Source organism: Brachionichthys hirsutus, chromosome 3, assembly GCF_040956055.1.
Source record: "Brachionichthys hirsutus isolate HB-005 chromosome 3, CSIRO-AGI_Bhir_v1, whole genome shotgun sequence".
Classification (NCBI taxonomy): Eukaryota; Metazoa; Chordata; class Actinopteri; order Lophiiformes; family Brachionichthyidae; genus Brachionichthys; species Brachionichthys hirsutus.
Window position 1 is genome coordinate 938,421 of NC_090899.1, and position 16,939 is coordinate 955,359.

The following is a 16,939-nucleotide window of genomic DNA, read 5'->3' on the forward strand; positions in this document are numbered from 1 at the left end:
CGCCCGTGATCCGATCCGATCCGAACGCCTCCCGGCTCCGACCCGAGAGCCCCGCCCCCTTACCGAACCGATGGTTTCTGCCACCTCATCGTATTTTTACCGCGCAGTGACAGCGAGCTCGTTTTACATCCTCCCGCTGTGTTGACTGTGTGTGTGTGTGTGTGCGTGTGCGTGTGTGTGTGTGCGTGTGTGTGTGTGTGTGTGCGTGATGCCAAGCAGACCATTTGTGGCTCACCCAGACTGAAAATCCAGCCGTCGTAACACACAGGTTGTATTTTTAACAAAAGCATCGTGGGCATATTTGGAGGGTGTGTGATGCAGAGGGATTTAAAAAAGCAGGCGAAATAATCCTTGTCAGTGTGTGTGTGTGTGTGTGTGTGTGTGTTGTAAATGTCCTCTCTGATGTGGCTGACTGTATTTAGCCAGAGTGCAGAGAACGCTACGGAAGTTAACGGAGGCGTGTGTGTGTGTGTGTGTGTATGTGTGTGTGTGTGTGTGTGTGTGTGTGTGTGTGTGTGTTGGTTAGTAGCAGGGCGTAGCTGAGCAGAGAGAAAATATCTTGGCTGACCGCGGGAAATAACACACCCAAAGAGAGCGAGCGAGCTCCCAGTTAACCTCGCTCTCCCTCTCTCTCTCTCTCTCTCTCTCGCCATCCCTCCGTTCCTCCTGTGTCTGCGTTCATCAATCGATCGGGTATTCTCCTGACTGCAGTCTAATGATCCAATCAGGCTATTCCAGATGTTCCTCTCCGCTGCAGCGCTTCCCAGTCTGGACGGACACGGAACCCGTCCAGCGGGTTCCGTGTCCGTCCTGGCAGCAGAACCGGAGCTCGTAGGTGAGGGTCAATCACCAGTAGGGTCATCAGTGGGTCGGGGGGGGGGTCTCTGTGGGCTCTTACAGGTAGCGAGGATTCATAAGGCCCGCCCAGAGAGCCAGTCACCAACCTTACTGGTTTAATGAAGCCTCTCTCCTCCAGGACGATCCCCGTCATCACGGCGAGGCTCGGACTGGCATAATAACCAGTGTGTGTGTGTGCGTGTGTGTGTGTGTGTGTGTGTGTGTGTGCGCGTGTGCGTGTGTGTGTGTGTGTGTGTGTGTTGGGCTCCATGGGTGGTGTAGCGCTCGCTGAGCCGTTAGCGGTCGACAGACACGCACAGAGCGACGGACGGCCTGTTGTGCTGCTCGGCACATTCCACACCAGGAATAGTATTAAACTCACACACGCACACACACGCACGCACACACACGCACACACACACACACACACACACACGCACGCACACAACCCTCGCTGATTATTACCTCGGCCTAAGAGCAGCTTTGGTGTTCGGCTAGTTTGTAACGAGCTCATAATAATTTCACGAGGCTCTGGTGCCAATCCCGATCCCGATCCTGATCCCGATCCCGATCCTGATCCCGATCCCGATCCCGATCCTGATCCTGATCCCGATCCCAATCCCGGCTTTTCACTTTTCATTTTCCTGAACCATGAAACTCTTTTCCACGGAGCTCGGGGGGGGGGGGGGGGGGGGGGAGCGGCTTCCCGTTTTATTTAAATTGTTGTGATTCAAACGTAACTTTATTGATCCCTGAGGGTTGCAGCCAGCAGAACAAGACAGCGCGACTGATTAGCATGTAGCATGTAGCGCATTAGCAGCGGGCTAACCGTGGCCGCCCGCTGCGTGTTCATTGGTCGTGGTTCGTTCTGTTGGTTGTGTACTTGCGTGTCTTACCGTGTCACAGACGTGCACGTTTCCCACGCTGTCGACCGCACGGATTTGTTTTTAGACTTAACATAATAGAGTCGTGTCCGACCGCCTCGTCTGGACCGCATGAACACACACGCACGCACGCACGCACACACACACACACACTCCACCACAGATCCAATCAGTGTGTCCTGGCTGGATTCACACACACGCACGCACACACACACTCTCGCTGCAGTGGATTCTGTAAACCAGCAGGTTTCAGCTGAAGCCTCCTGCATGCTGATTGGTCGGGATGCGGGCGGCCTGTGCGGCCGCCGTTATTTTGACTATGGCTGCCTGCAGATGAATGCGAACACGTGAACCCTGGCGGAACGCGGGGGGGGGGGGGGGGGGGGGGGGCTTTGAACGCAGCGCAGATAGCGTCGCTCGGCTTATCGAATGGACTCGCTGCGGTTTTTACTTTGGTTCACGGCGGAATAAACAAGTGTCTAAACCTCGAAACTCCGGTAGAGGAGGGGGGGGAGGAGCTTCTGTTCTGTCAGGGTCAAGACCCGATCGACACGCCCTTCAAATAAGTCAATCAATATTTACCCCCCCCCCCCAACACGGGTCCATAATTCCCAGACGTAGGAGTCGACCGTGGACTCTGCCCAAATGGAAGCCACACTAAGGAGGGTCCGACCCGAGGCCTCGGCTACAGAACCGACGCCGGGCCCGTCTCGCCATCGGGCCCGGCGGCCTCCGCTGGTTGTTCCTGAAAATGAAACGCCTCCTCGGTAATTTGGGGAACAACATTATAATAGATCTATTCCCTGGAGGGTCGTTGGCTGAAGCCGATGAGGTGCAGCGTCCCCCCCCCCTCCGTCCCCCCCCCCCTCCGTCCCCCCCCCCCCCCCGTCTTCCTGTCGGACGGATCCCGTCGCAGACTGACGAGCACCATCAGACGGTCCCGTGGGGGGGGGGTTTAGCGTGGCGGCGCTCCGGCCCGTTTGGTCTGCAGACGGCTAACGAGACGCGACCCGACCCTCCCGGGCCCCCGGACCGAGGGCAGCGACCTTCTGGTCTGTTTACCGACGCTTTGCTGCCGAACGGAAACGTTTCTGATCAGAGGTTTGATCGGTGGGAAATAAAGGGGCAGGGGGGGGGGGGGGGGTCATTTACTGACACTTAAAACTAGAACCCAACCAAAAGGAAGTGAAAGACAAACAGGTCAAGCAGCTGAGTGTCTCCTCTTCTCTCTCCTCTGCAGACAAGAAGGAGGCGTCTGTGAAGGAGCAAGCAGGAGCTGCAGAGGAGCCGGTGAGGGAGGCGAAAAGGGAGAAGGAGAAAGACAAGGAGGCGAGCAAGGAGGCGGGCAAGGAGGTGGGCAAGGAGGCGGGCAAAGGCTGGCAAGGAGGCGAGCAAGGAGGCGGGGGGCAAGAAAGGGTCCAAGAAGTCGTCCGTAAAAGTGAAAGAGAAGAAGAAGGACGAGGCCTGATAGGAGCAACGAGGTCACATGACATCACTCAGACGTGTGTGTGTGTGTGTGCGTTTGTGTGTGTGTGCGTGTGTGTGCGTGTGTGTGTGCGTTTGTGTGTGTGTGTGTGTGTGCGTGTGTGTGTGTGCGTTTGTGTGCGTTTGTGTGCGTGTGGTTTGTGTGCGTTTGTGTGTGTGTGCGTGTGTGTGCGTGTGTGTGTGTGCGTGTGTGTGCGTGTCTGTGTGTGCGTGTGTGTGTGTGCGTTTGTGTGTGTGTGTGTGTGTGTGTGTGTGTGTGCGTTTGTGTGTGTGTGTGTGCGTTTGTGTGTGTGTGTGTGCGTGTGTGTGTGTGCGTTTGTGTGCGTTTGTGTGTGTGTGCGTGTGTGTGCGTGTGTGTGTGTGCTGTGTGTGTGTGTGTGTGTGTGTGTGTGTGTGTGTGTGCGTGGAGACCAAAGACCTCCTCTCCTCAGACATTTCGCTGACTCTGTCCTTCCTCCTCGTCTTCATCGTCTAGCTCCAGCAGCAGTCGAACCCACAGCCCTGATCCCAGCCAGGCCCCAAACCCCGCCCCCCTAACCCACGCACACTTCTGGACCCGCCCCCCCCCTCGCCACTAAGAATAAACCCGCCTCTTACGGGTAAATCCAGGCCACATCCTCCAGCCGCCGTGCCGCCGCCCCCTCTGGCCGTCTCAGTTTAGTTTTTAAATATGGGACGCTCAAGGACGCGCGGCCGCCGGCGGACGCTCGGGTCAAACCCGAGCCTGTTTTGGGACGCTGTAAACCGACAGGGCGTTTCTGGAAAAAGCAGGGTGGCAGACGGGAGGCCGCTTTAACGCCCGGGGACGTTCCTGATGGACGCGACGAGGACGAGGCTGGACACAGACGCATCAGCAACCCGTTTGATCTCACGGTCCGAGCCGAGGCTGAGAATCAGCGCCAGGGTAACGCCAGACATCCCAGCAGCCTCTGCTTCCGTCCGCTGGGAAACATCTGCTTTAGTATTTGTTGGGGTTTTTCCACTTCCTGCCACCGGGAGCGTCGGAGGCCGGCGGCGTTCCCGACGTTCCCGTTGGACAACGGACTCGATGCTGCTGTCTGTTTGTGGCATGATCTTTCTGTTCACACTGACTCCTGGTGTGACTCTGGTTTCATGTCGGAGGCTTGTCATTAATGTGCGTAACCATGGCAACGGATTCCACTCCATTAGTAATAAAAGCGCCGGAAGCCTTCGGGCGATTCCTCGGAGCGTTGTCGTGTTTCCTCCCGTCTCTTGACCGGGAGCTGCAGATCCGGATCCCATCCTCCGGCTTTTACTTCCCTCTCTCAGCTCCTTTCTTTTCTCTTTCGGTTTTCTCCTGCAGTTCTTCCTCCATCATCGTCTTCCTCATACATGATTCATATTTGGCCTCCACCTTCTCGGCCCGTTTGAACTCGGATCAATCGAAATAGAGAATCTCTGTTTCAGAATGATCGGCTCCGCCTCCGACTCAACCCTTCATCCGGCTCTTCCTGTTTTCTCTTTCTTTCTCTCCCTCCGGTTTTTATTTGTCATTTTAAAACGCTTCTCCAGATTTGGTCGGAACGTCTTCCCTCATTCTCGCCCCGGCCCAGTAAAGCGGCTCCGATGTGAGGAACCGCCGAACATGTTAAAGACATCAAACAATGCTCGGCGATCAAAGTGAACCCGCCGGCGCCGTTTGGACGCAGCGTCATAAAAGGCGTTGGGAGCGCCGGCTTCAGCTCCAGAACTTATTCCCGTCTCTCCGGGTTTGGGCCAGAAACAAAGTGGATCGGATAATTGCTGCGTCGTTTCACTCTCGCTGCAGATTTGAAGCGTCAGCAGCGTTTCTCCTCCGCCGGCGGGGTGGGAACCACGGCGAGCCCAGAGGACAATCAGGTCGTTACCGAGTCATCGTCAGGTCGTTACCGAGTCATCGTCAGGTCATTACAGAGTCGCTACCAAGTCATCGTCAAGTCATCTTAGGTCATCAGGTCCTCATCAAGTCATCATCAAGTCGTCATCAAGTCGTCATCAAGTCGTCATCAGGTCGTCATCATCAGGTCGTCATCATCAGGTCATCATCAGGTCATCATCAGGTCGTCATCATCAGGTCGTCATCAAGTCGTCATCAGGTCATCATCAGGTCGTCATCAGGTCATCATCAGGTCATCATCAGGTCGTCATCAGGTCGTCATCAAGTCGTCATCAAGTCGTCATCAAGTCATCATCAGGTCATCATCAAGTCATCATCAGGTCGTCATCAAGTCATCATCAAGTCGTCATCAGGTCCTCATCAAGTCATCATCAAGTCGTCATCAGGTCGTCATCAAGTCGTCATCAAGTCGTCATCAGGTCGTCATCATCAGGTCGTCATCATCAGGTCATCATCAGGTCATCATCAGGTCGTCATCATCAGGTCGTCATCAAGTCGTCATCAGGTCATCATCAGGTCGTCATCAGGTCATCATCAGGTCATCATCAGGTCGTCATCAGGTCGTCATCAAGTCGTCATCAAGTCGTCATCAAGTCATCATCAGGTCATCATCAAGTCATCATCAGGTCGTCATCAAGTCATCATCAGGTCGTCATCAGGTCATCATCAGGTCATCATCAGGTCGTCATCAAGTCGGTCGTCATCAAGTCATCATCAGGTCATAATCCGGTCGTTCACGGGGAAAATACAACAAATTATTGTTTATGTTTATTTTAATACCTCAACTTGGATTATTTTTTTGTAAAAAAAAAACAACCTTGATGGATGCTCATCAAAAAGTGAAACGGCCGTCGTCATGAGATCTTCACGTCTGATGAAGTGCCACCCAGCAAGAGGAGGAAGGTCCAGTCCCAGTGGGATTGAAACATTCACCATCATTTCAGCATGTAGGGACAGATATTGGCGAGTTCGGATCCCCAACGCCTCATTGATCGCGTCTGGGTTCACGTTCCGGATTAAAACCCACCAACACAACGTGACTGCTTTGTGTTTGCAGTGCTGTGATTGTGTGAGTGGCCTTCCTGACCTCTGGGCTTCCTGACCTCTGGGCTTCCTGACCTCTGGGCTTCCCGACCTCTGGGCCTTTTTGGGGTCTGGTTCCCCGTCTTCCTTGCTTAGAATCGTCCCGTCTGCAGATGGGTGGCTTCCCCCCCGACGGCAGCCCTCTGAGCCGGGACATTAACTCCAAGCAGACTTCCAGTGAGACGCTCGTAAAAAGAGGAGCGAGTGTTCGCTAATACGTCCCAGACTCGTCTCCACATCCTGAGACGCACAAAGAGGCAAAGCCGCCATGTTTTAACCCACAATGTGTTTCCAGGGTGCTCGTTGTGAAAGAGGACATCAAATATCTCCATAAAGCCCTGAAATATCCGCCGTTTATTAGCTTGCAAAGCTGTAAATGCAAACGATGACACGTGACGCTGCATTTAGTCTGTGGGTCCAGCCCTGGTCCTGCTGGTCCTGCTGGTCCTGATCCAAGACTTCATCTGGTACCAGTCGTTTGACTACACTGACAGTAGTTCTTGACATGGTGGCAGCTTTAAAACAGACGAGCCTGATTTACTGTTCAGTGGCGCAAAGATGCCACCGCTCAGCGTCTGGGACCAGGACCAGGACCGAGACCAGGACCAGGACCAGGCCCGGGCCCCGATCTAAATGAAAAACACTGACCACAAGGACACGAAACCTTTACTCGCCGTACTCATCGTAAAGGTTTTGGTTGCTTTCCCCTAAATGTTCCACAAACTTTTATTTTGACAAGCTGCATCTTATTTTGTGATCTGACCTCCGTTTGTTCCTGTCCTGTGGAGAGGTTGCGTCATAGATCGATGCGTGAAACGTGTTGAAAGTATTAAACGGGAGCCAAAGTAAAAAAAATTACGAGTCACACTAATTATTTAGTTCAAGAATAAGTAATAAATGTTAGCTTTTAATCGCATACAGCAGTTGGGTTCTTTTTGCTAGTTCATTAGCATTAAGCTAGGCTTTGCCTGAATGGTTTCTTCAGCGTTTAGCCCCGCCCCTTTACAGCATTGCGTGTCAGAGTCGACTGATGCAGACGCTGCGCTCGTTTTAGTGTCCATTTCCACAGGTTGGTAGTTCGAGTTCTGTTTTGTGCTGGTGAACATCAGTTTCATATTTCTAAGTCCAAACCTTTGAACGATGTTTTTTTAGTAAACTGTAAAAATGGCTGCTGCACATGTTGATTAGTGGATTAGTCTGTTTATGTGTGAAGACGTAATGTTCACGTCTACGTTTCGCCCGTCCCGTGTCAGGCTACGCGTTAGCGTGCTGCGGCTAGCAGGGCTGGCTGTGCCCGCCCCTTCCTGCCGCCGGATAGCTTGGAAATGTCCCGAACCTCACCTCCACACAGGTGCAGCAACACGATTGGTCAGGTAGAAACCCAGCTCGACCCTGGATCCTGCAGGTTCCTGAACCTTTAATAAACTGGAAAGGCCGTTGCCATGGAAACGAGCTGTGAGTGTCGGTGAGGCTCAGACGGCTGGCTTTACCGTCCTGTCAGACCCAGACCAGCCGGCTGCGGGGGGGCTTTAACCTCCGGGCCGACGGGGGCCCCGCCTCCCGTCTGCAGCCGGTCGCCGGGGCGACCTGAACTCCTTCAGTCCAGGTCGCTCCCTCTGTCTCCGAGGAAGAGGCTTCTCCTCATCCGCGTCTCTCCTGAGCCGTGACGCTGGAGTCAGACCGCATTTCTTCAGACGGAACCTTTCGGCTCATTTCGTGTTTTCAGAGTTTAAGTAAAACTTGTAGAACTAAATCTTGGATCTCTTTGATCTTTCTTTTGAGCATTCCTTCTGCTTTTAACATTTAAATCGAGTCCCCGGTTTGAAGTTGTTACCTTTGGATCATTTATTTCTCCCCGAAAGATCTTCAGTTCATTTAAGGGCCCTCGTTTGGGTCTGGGCCCGGAGGACGGGACGTCTCCTCTTGTGTTGACGTCAGAGCATGGGCCCCCGGGGCCGTTGAGCAAGGCGTGGCCTCCGAATCCGATCAGTCAAACCCTCATTGTCTCCGATCATTCGGAAACATTTATGCTGATAAGCCACTCGTCCGTCAGACGAGGCCTGCGGCCGTGGCTCCGGCCTGGGGGAGCACCCACCGCGGCTGGGGAGGCGGAGTCAGAGCGTTTACCTGCTGTCCAATCAGACATGGCTGCCGTCTGTCCCTGTGTGTCCCGCTGCTGCCCCATGCATATTACAGGAATGTGTCTGCGGTCAGACCGGGACACCCCCGCCTCTCTCTGTTGCCATCTAGTGGTTAATAGTCTCACCCCCCCCCCAGGGACTCAACACACACACACACACACACACACTCCCCTTTACCTGGCGGTGTGCTTCTGGGTGGGGCCTAATTGTTTCTTTGAAGACTCACTTTTCCTTCCTCTCTGAGCTTCCGACGAGTTTCACTTTAAAGAGGACACACACACACACACACGCACGCACACACACAGCAAATATTAAATGTTTTTATTTAGCTTTTACGTCATTTTGAAGAGACGTCTGATCGTTCCCTCGACGTTCCCGGGACGCCACTTTGGGAACCTTCGTCTCTTTACGGGGGCTGTCCTTCCCTTTGACATCCTCCGGAATATTCAGCTCAACAAAACTTTATTGACAGCCATCTAGATCTAGAATGTGATGTCACATGGATAAACAGAGCAGGAGCAGGGACAAAGGTACGTGGACAAATCAAACAATCGTCCCCGAGGTCCGGCGCTGATGCTGGGGATGTTGGGTTGGAACAAGGAGTCAAAGTCCAAAGGAGACGTCTGTCACGATTGAGGTTGATCTTCAGTCAGCAGATCCAGATCTAGATCCAGATCCAGATCCGGTTCAAGCACAGTTTGAAAATAAAGAGGTAAATATGGTGGAAGAGAAACCAGACAATTGGAATATTTAAAATCAGAGAAGGAAACGTTGAATTTCATTCTCCAACTTCCTGCAGGAGACGCAGGAAGTTGCACTTGACTTCCTCTTCCTGGCTCCTTATTTCGTTTACATTTACAAGACGTGGAGCACATGTTGCTCCTCATGAAACTAGATCCCAAAAGGCAGGAGGTTTCTCTCTGACTCCTGTCCCACAGCTTGATGGGACGTTTCAGCAGCAGACAGCGACCCAAATAAAAAAAGAAAGGGTCTGGGGTAAGAGGAGGACAGGGAGCAGTCTGCAGGAGGACCACAAAGGGCCTGGAGGATTAGAAATGGTCTGGAGGCAGGAGGAGGTCCTGGGTTTGACAGAGGAGGCTGGACTTTCTGGCTCTGCGGTGCGCTCCTCCACCACAGGTCCGCTTTAATACCGGAGGAGGAGGAGGAGGAGAGGCCGCTCAAAGAGAGAGAGAGAGAGAGAGAGAGACTGAAGTCCGCTTCTCCGTCCCGACAGTTTGGGCTCTGCGCGCAGACCCGGTCCATCCAGAGTCTCGCTCCGGACCTCCCGGAGCTGCTCCTCACGCCTCCCACGTGAGCAGGATTTTGGGAGGAGGTGATTTCATCCCCGCACTCCCGGGCTCCGCGCACGACGCGCCGCTCCGCCGCGCCGCGCCGTCTCCCGCCCGTCGGCGCGTCTTTGTCATTTTAATCTCCGCGCGTCTGCGTCATGGTTCCTTTGCATTTCAGCGCGGACTGACAACCGGCTGCGTTTCTGACCCGGCGTGGAGTAAAGACAGGGAGACACGCGCTGATCGTGGATCTGTTTCGGATTGGTTCGATTCTCCTCTTCCTCCGTTTCCACCGGACACCGGCAGGATGTCCCCCCGGTGTTCGAGCCCTCCCTCCGGGTCCACCTGCAGGTTTCTCTTCTGCTTTTTGCTGCTGCTCCAAACGCCCCGGTCCTCCACTCCGCTAATTACAGGTGAGATTAAAGGGGTCACGTGGCTTCTCAATCACGCAGCACAACATCCGTCGTGCGTAAAAGCTACCCAAACCTCCGTTGATTCTTCTGCCGCGTCGCCGCGCTCCCGGTTCCATTCTACCGGGGAGCGCACCAGAATCAAAGCCGAGAGTTCTGCGGCGATTAAAAGAAAAATCACCAGAATGTAGAAAAAAGGCTTCAAATGAAGCATTTTGTTTCCTACATTTACGTTTTTTGACGTCTAACAGAAACGCTGTAAATGTTCTGGTTCAATGCGGGGCCTCGATCCAGAGCCTGGCGGTGGGACCGGGCTCGGTTCCGAGCCGAACCCCGGCGATCCTCCTCCGCAGCGGAATTTGTTATTTGCAGTTTTGTGCCCGACATAAATCACGAGTCGATATCAAAGTCAAACTTCAGACAATTATAAAGGATTTTAGATTTTAGACAAATTATACGTGATCTGGACGCAAATTGTTGTTTGCGCCGCTGCAGCTTATAATTAAAGCACGTTTCGGGTTGTTGGGTCGAAATGACTTTCTTTAACGGGCCGGCCTGTCGCGTCTCCCTCCCGGTCCCCGCGCCGCCGTTTGACAGACGCTTTGGGTCGTCGGTCCGGCTGCAGCGCCCTGAGGATGAGATGATGAGGTGGATGAGATGATGAGGGGATGAGGGGATGAGGCGGCCCGACCTGCTGCTTGGACGGAGGGCTGCAGATGAAATGGATTTAATGATGCTGATTTATTCATTCTGAGGGTTTCCCGTCCTCCTCAGCTTGTAACGGGAATATAGATCTATATAATATAGATCTATATTATATACAGATCTTTATTATATAGACAGGCTGCAAATGTCAGGCGCATCCTCCGGTGCTGATAAGAATATTCCAGATGAAAGGGTTTCCTCTCTGCTCCTGAAGTAAAGATGAGAATCAGATGGGGTGAGGGGGGGGTGGGGGGTCACTAATGCCTGATCCGGTCCGACCCGAACCCGACCCCGTCTGACATGTGGAGGCTGCCCCATTACGATCCCAGTATAGCTCATATTCCTGCGGCTGGCATCCCGGACATGCGAGCATCGTCCCGTCCATTGTGTGCTGAACCGCAGCAGAAGGTTCTGAGTGGCCCCGGATCAGGCCGTCCTGCTGCTGCTCAGAACCGCAGCCGGACTGGCTCCAGTCCAGACCAGGACGCGTGTTGCTCACCAGCTCTCCGTGTCCCAGCAGGTTGTCGGTTCAGAAACGCTTTTGTCTTTGGCAGCTTGGAAAGTCGTCCTCACAGTTTGATGAATAGTTTTTATGGGCATTGATCCGGGAGGAATGTGGATCTTAGATCCCGTCGTCCGGGACGACGCAGGTCCGCTGGGCTACCTGTGAAGGTGAGCTGAAGGTCCAGACGTCCGTCCTGATATGTTCAGACTTTTCTTCCATTTACTGGAAGTAAATGTAACTTTATTTTGTTCTACATTTAAATCTCATTTTTATAGCTACATTTGATTTATTGTAATTAGAAGGATGTATATAAAATATGACGACTAATTTCTTCTGTAAAGCAATTCCAGGTCAACCATGAATGAATACTGTATTATACTGCATCCTGTGTGATGCAGTATTTGTACTGGAGTATTATTGCATCTCAGTGAAGGATACGTTCTTCCTGCTCGCTGAAGTTAATGAGAGGCGGATTTAAGCAGCAGTAAAACCTATATTTGATGTTTATCTCAGTTAAATTGGAGCTTTGTGAGCGGCAGACGTAAACGCTCTAAACGTAAGCGACCTCTGAGCGGCGTTCGGAGACGGAAGGTCACATTTTTGTCTCCGGCCTTGTCTTCTGCTCCTCGCTGCTTTTCGCTCGCGGCTCCAGATGATCCGTTTTCCTTTTAATCAAAGTTACTTTTGGTTTGATGGCGAGCTGGTGCTGGATGCTATTAGCAAAGGAGGGATGTGGTGAATAGATAGAACAGCCCCTGAGACGCCCCCCCCCCCCCCCACCACCACTCACAGCCCTGCCAGTTTAATTACACTGGGAGGCTGTAAATTTTACAGGGGGGGGGGGGGGGGGTCTGCCAGGATCCACCGGGACTCTGCTGAACTCAGATGAACCGGTTCAACTTGCGTGGCAGGTGGCGGTGACGGTGGATGACGCACAATTAAAACCCTTAAAAGGGTTTAAAATCAGAAACTTCAGCTTTGTGAAAAATGTTGAAGCTCTTCTTTCTGGCTTCATGCTGAACTTTTAAATGATCAGATTGTCTTAAATCATCAATACGACAAAAACCAGTCAGCAAGTCACGAGTCAAAGCTCAAAGAGCGTCGATAAGACACTCGGAAGCTTCTTCCCGGATCCTTCGTGTCGCTCTGGAATCCCGGATCCTTTGTGTCGCTCTGGAATCCCGGATCCTTTGTGTCGCTCTGGAATCCCGGATCCTTTGTGTCGCTCTGGATTCCCGGATCCTTCGTGTCGCTCTGGAATCCCGGATCCTTGATGTCGCCGCACGGCGCAGAATGTTTTACAGTTCTTGGAATAAATGTTAGATTAAATAAATCAGAAATATTCCCGAATCCAGATGGGGCAGCTGCTTCGTTCCAGCCGATGAGGCGAAGCGCAGCATTAATGATCCGGCATGAAAACCAGCACATCTGGACAGAACTGGCGCCGCAGCTTCCCAAACCTCAGCCTGGCAGGAAGTTTCACATGAAAGCAAATCCTTACAAAATAAAGGCGGCAGGAATCCTGCTCGAGAAGCGACCAGCCTCGACTTCCTCTCCCGGGACAGGAAGTCGAGGTTCTGGTCTCAGTAAACCTCCTTAACGGACCAGCTGAGCGCCGGCCGGGACCTTCCCCTCTGCCGGCCCGGTCGATGGTCACACCCGCCTGTTTGGGGTTGTTTCCTGCCGTCGGCTCGGATTACGTTTGCCCTCGTAAACTGCCTGGCTCACGTTTTTAAGGCCTCTGTTTGAACGTTAATGCTTTTACCTGGAAAGACGAACCGGGCTGAAAGACAAACAAAACCGGGGTTGAAATAATCCGCTCGGCTCGCGCTGGCTTTTAACGCCGCCTAAAATAGACCAGCGCTCCACCGACGCGCCGCCTGGATGTCTGACCCCGAGAATACGTTTCTACGTCGTCCGTTATCTGCAACCACAACAATATTCTCCCGGATTATTTCCCACGCACGATTCTCAATCCACAGAGATCGGGCCTGTCGTTTTAACAATCGAACCGACCAATCAGCGGCCTCAGATTTGCTAGCAGATCTCCTGGACACCTTTGGTGTAATCTGACCACTAGGGGGCGACAGAACAAACCCTGAAAACGTCTCGACAGTTCGACGGACAAATATGAGCCGAACGAGTCCGATAATCGCGTTAGCGTTAGCATCCACTGCTAACACGGCGGCGAGCGACTCCTCCGGGTCGGGCGGGGCTTCTGTTTCCCTCTTTCACCTCCCGCTTCCTTCGCAGGCACCGAGGCCAGCTGCGAGAGCGAGGGAGAAGTCCTCCACATCCCCCACATCACCGACAACCCCTGCATCACCTGCGTCTGTTTGGTAAGGCCCGGCCCGGTTGCCCGCGGTGACATTCAGCGGCCCCCCCAGGCACCGTGGCGCGTGATTGCTGCTTCAGGCTCTGCTCTGATTGGATGAAATGACCGCTCCTCGCTGATAGGGCTGTTTGCGAAGCCGAGCGTTGAGCTCCGTGTGCCGTTTCTTATCGGGAGGCTTGTGGAACGTTTGTGGAACGTTTGTGGAACGTTTGTGGAACGTTTGCGGAGCGTTTGCGGAGCGTTTGCGGAACGTTTGCGGAACGCTTGCGGAACGTTTGCGGAGCGTTTGCGGAGCGTTTGCGGAGAGTTTGCGGAGCGTTTGCGGAGCGTTTGCGGAACGTTTGCGGAGCGTTTGCGGAACGTTTGCGGAACGTTTGCGGAGCGTTTGCGGAACGTTTGCGGAACGTTTGCGGAGCGTTTGCGGAGCGTTTGCGGAGCGTTTGCGGAGCGTTCGCGGAGCGTTTGCGGAACGTTTGCGGAACGTTTGCGGAGCGGCGGCCGGGCTTCGACATGCAGGTTCTGGCGGGAGGTTGTTATTTCGGTTTGTTTTGTGTTTGGTGAACGGAGACGCTGTCTGGGCTGTTAGAACCAGGCTGGAGCATGTGCCCTTTGACCCTTGACCCCCCCTTTATGGAGCAACGACCTTCCGGATGTTTCACCCTGACCTCCATGTCGCTGCTCAAATGTTTATGGTGAAAATGATTCTTAGTTATTGATTAAATGATGCTGAACGAGTCTGTCCTGATCGCTGCTCGTCGGATTCGCTGCTGCTACACGCTGAACGATGACAGTTTAACAGGACACTTCCTGTTCTGTAACTACCCAGCCAATCAGAGGCCGAGGAGGGCGGGTTCTGTACATCCTCCGGCTGGAAGATGAAAGGTTTCTTGATGCTGCTGTTACTTCCTGGTTCTCACCTTTTACACACGTTTACCCATTCGTGGTAAACGCAGCTTCTGATGTCCTGATTTCTGTCCACCTGGCGCCTGATTGGCCGCCGCGAGGCTGCCCCCCCCCCCCCCCCTCGGCCCGCCGCCTCGCTGAGCCGTCCTCTGTGTTATCAGGCAGACATCAGCCGTCGACCTGCTGAATGCTATCAGTCATCAGCAGGCAATGGGCAGCCTTTCATCTCTGCTTTACCCCCCCTGAGCACACGCACACACACACACACACACACACACACACGCACACACACACACACTTACACACACACACACATTAACCAACACGCATCCAGGGCTCAGGCTTTATTGAATTTGGCCTCTGTTTATCTCCTAAAACATCTCAAACCTCAGATGCGTGGCCCTTTTTTTTTTGCCTTCCAGGAAAGCTCAGTTTTATCTCTGCTCCGCGTCTCGGTGAACGATCAGCCGGTTCTGGTCCTGGTCCCGGTCCTGGTTCTGGTCCTGGTTCTGCTTCTGGTTCTGGTCCTGGTTCTGGTTCTGGTTCTGGTTCTGGTTCTGGATCTGCTTCTGCTTCTGGTCCTGGTCATGGTTCTGGTTCTGGTCCTAGTTCTGGTTCTGGTCCTGGTTCTGGTCCTGGTCCTGGTCCTGGTTCTGGTCCTGGTCCTGGTCCTGGTTCTGGTTCTGGTCCTGGTCCTGGTTCTGGTCCTGGTTCTGGTTCTGGTCCTGGTTCTGGTTCTGGTCCTGGTCCTGGTTCTGGTCCTGGTTCTGGTCCTGGTCCTGGTTCTGGTTCTGGTTCTGGTCCTGGTTCTGGTCCTGGTCCTGGTTCTGGTTCTGGTCCTGGTCCTGGTCCTGGTTCTGGTTCTGGTCCTGGTTCTGGTTCGGTGCCGGTCCATCCCGACCCGTCCTCCGTCCTGAACCAGGCCTTTAAAACACGTTTTACTTCCACTTCCTTCATCGCCCCCCTAAAAACAGACCCTCTGTGTCCCGGCGACTCGTGTAGGGGGTTGGGGAGCCATCAAGGCTCCAGTGTCCCTCATACATGTGGTGGGTCGAGGGTGGGGGGGGGGGGGGGGGGGGTTTGGCTCCCCAGTCGGTCCAGAGAACCTGATAATAGCTCTGTGGCTAGGAAGACACACACAGAGGGGCCATTGTGGAGTCGCGCCGAGGCCCGGGTCCTGTAATGGGCCGGGAGTGGATGTGACTGACAGGCTGGTCGCCATGACGATCTGTTATCTCGGCGGTTGTCGGCCCGTCTCCGTCACACTCTTCATCACCTCGTCTATCGGCCTGTTCATCTCCGTGTCTCGTTCCGCTCTCTCATCGGCTCTTCCTCGCTCGCTCGCCCACCTTCACCGGAATCCTTCGGATTTATCCGGCCGGGAATAATTCACAGTTTTCCTTTTCCTTTCCTCGTCCCTGTGCCGACAGGAGCTGACTGTTCACTCTTTCATCCTGCGACGGAGTGAATCTGTAGCTGCTCTCCAACTTGAATCTAACCACTAAACCTTATGTTATACACTAGTAATAACTATTAAAGGATTATTACACCAGTATCTACTCGCTATAACACATCGGTTGAAGTTATCAATAGTCGTTTATGTTCACGTTTTTTCTTTCATAAATTCCAGGTTCTTATTTTTCTTTCTCTCATTTTAGTTTACAGTTTTATTTTTTTAGTAATGCGTCACGTGACCAAGAAGATTACGTTGGAGAAAATCCAGTCGTTTTTCAAAATAAAACACATTTTAGACTTTAATTATCGATACAACGGAAATAGTATTAATGAGTTATTATTTCTGTGCGGCCCGGTGGTTGCAGACCCCTACACTAAAGGATTCAAACATCCCTGATGGGCTTTAATCTGCTGCTTTAGTATCAGAACAAGACCCCGTGACCCGGGGGTCAAAGGTCAGACGCCACAGCGCCCCGTTAATCGAATGAACATTCCAGATGAAGAGCGCAGGAATCGCAGGCGAGGAGTTCTGACCGGAGAGGAAGGTCAAAGGCCTTCTCTTGTCAGCATCTCGACTGAAACAGTCGTGGATCGATGCAGGAGGGGCGGGACTTACCTGATAACCACCTGATAACCTGAACCAACAGCGGCTCCGCTCGACGCCCTCCCATTTATAGCATTAATACCCGGAAGGGACGTTTAACTTAAAAATAGAGGTGACAAATAGATCGCGTGTCACCCCTCCACTCTTCTCCACGCCTTCAGTCGCTTTCTACGAAAGAGAGGAACAAAAGACGAGAGGAAGACGAGTAAACGGGTAGAAATAATAACAAACATTAGTGTTTTAAATGCAGCACAATAAAATACAAAAGAAAATCAAACATCAAACATCCTTAACTAATCCTGACCTGCTGCTTCTGATGTTGCTGCTATAGCAACCGTCTAATAATAAATCAGTCTTACATCAGGGTCGCGGCCCCCCTCCTTGCACTCCGACCAGCAGGGGGCGA

General features: G+C 53.0%; 1 protein-coding gene across 1 annotated transcript in view; it reads left to right on the forward strand.

Annotated features, from left to right (window-relative positions):
* Window positions 1-9,923: 9,923 nt before the first annotated feature.
* bmper (BMP binding endothelial regulator) overlaps window positions 9,924-16,939 on the forward strand; it is a 14,350-nt gene continuing 7,334 nt past the window's right edge. Inside the window, exons 1-2 of the mRNA XM_068760365.1 lie at window positions 9,924-10,029; window positions 13,490-13,575. Of these exons, the coding sequence (XP_068616466.1) occupies window positions 9,924-10,029; window positions 13,490-13,575 (192 nt within the window). The remainder of the gene's footprint in view (window positions 10,030-13,489; window positions 13,576-16,939) is intronic.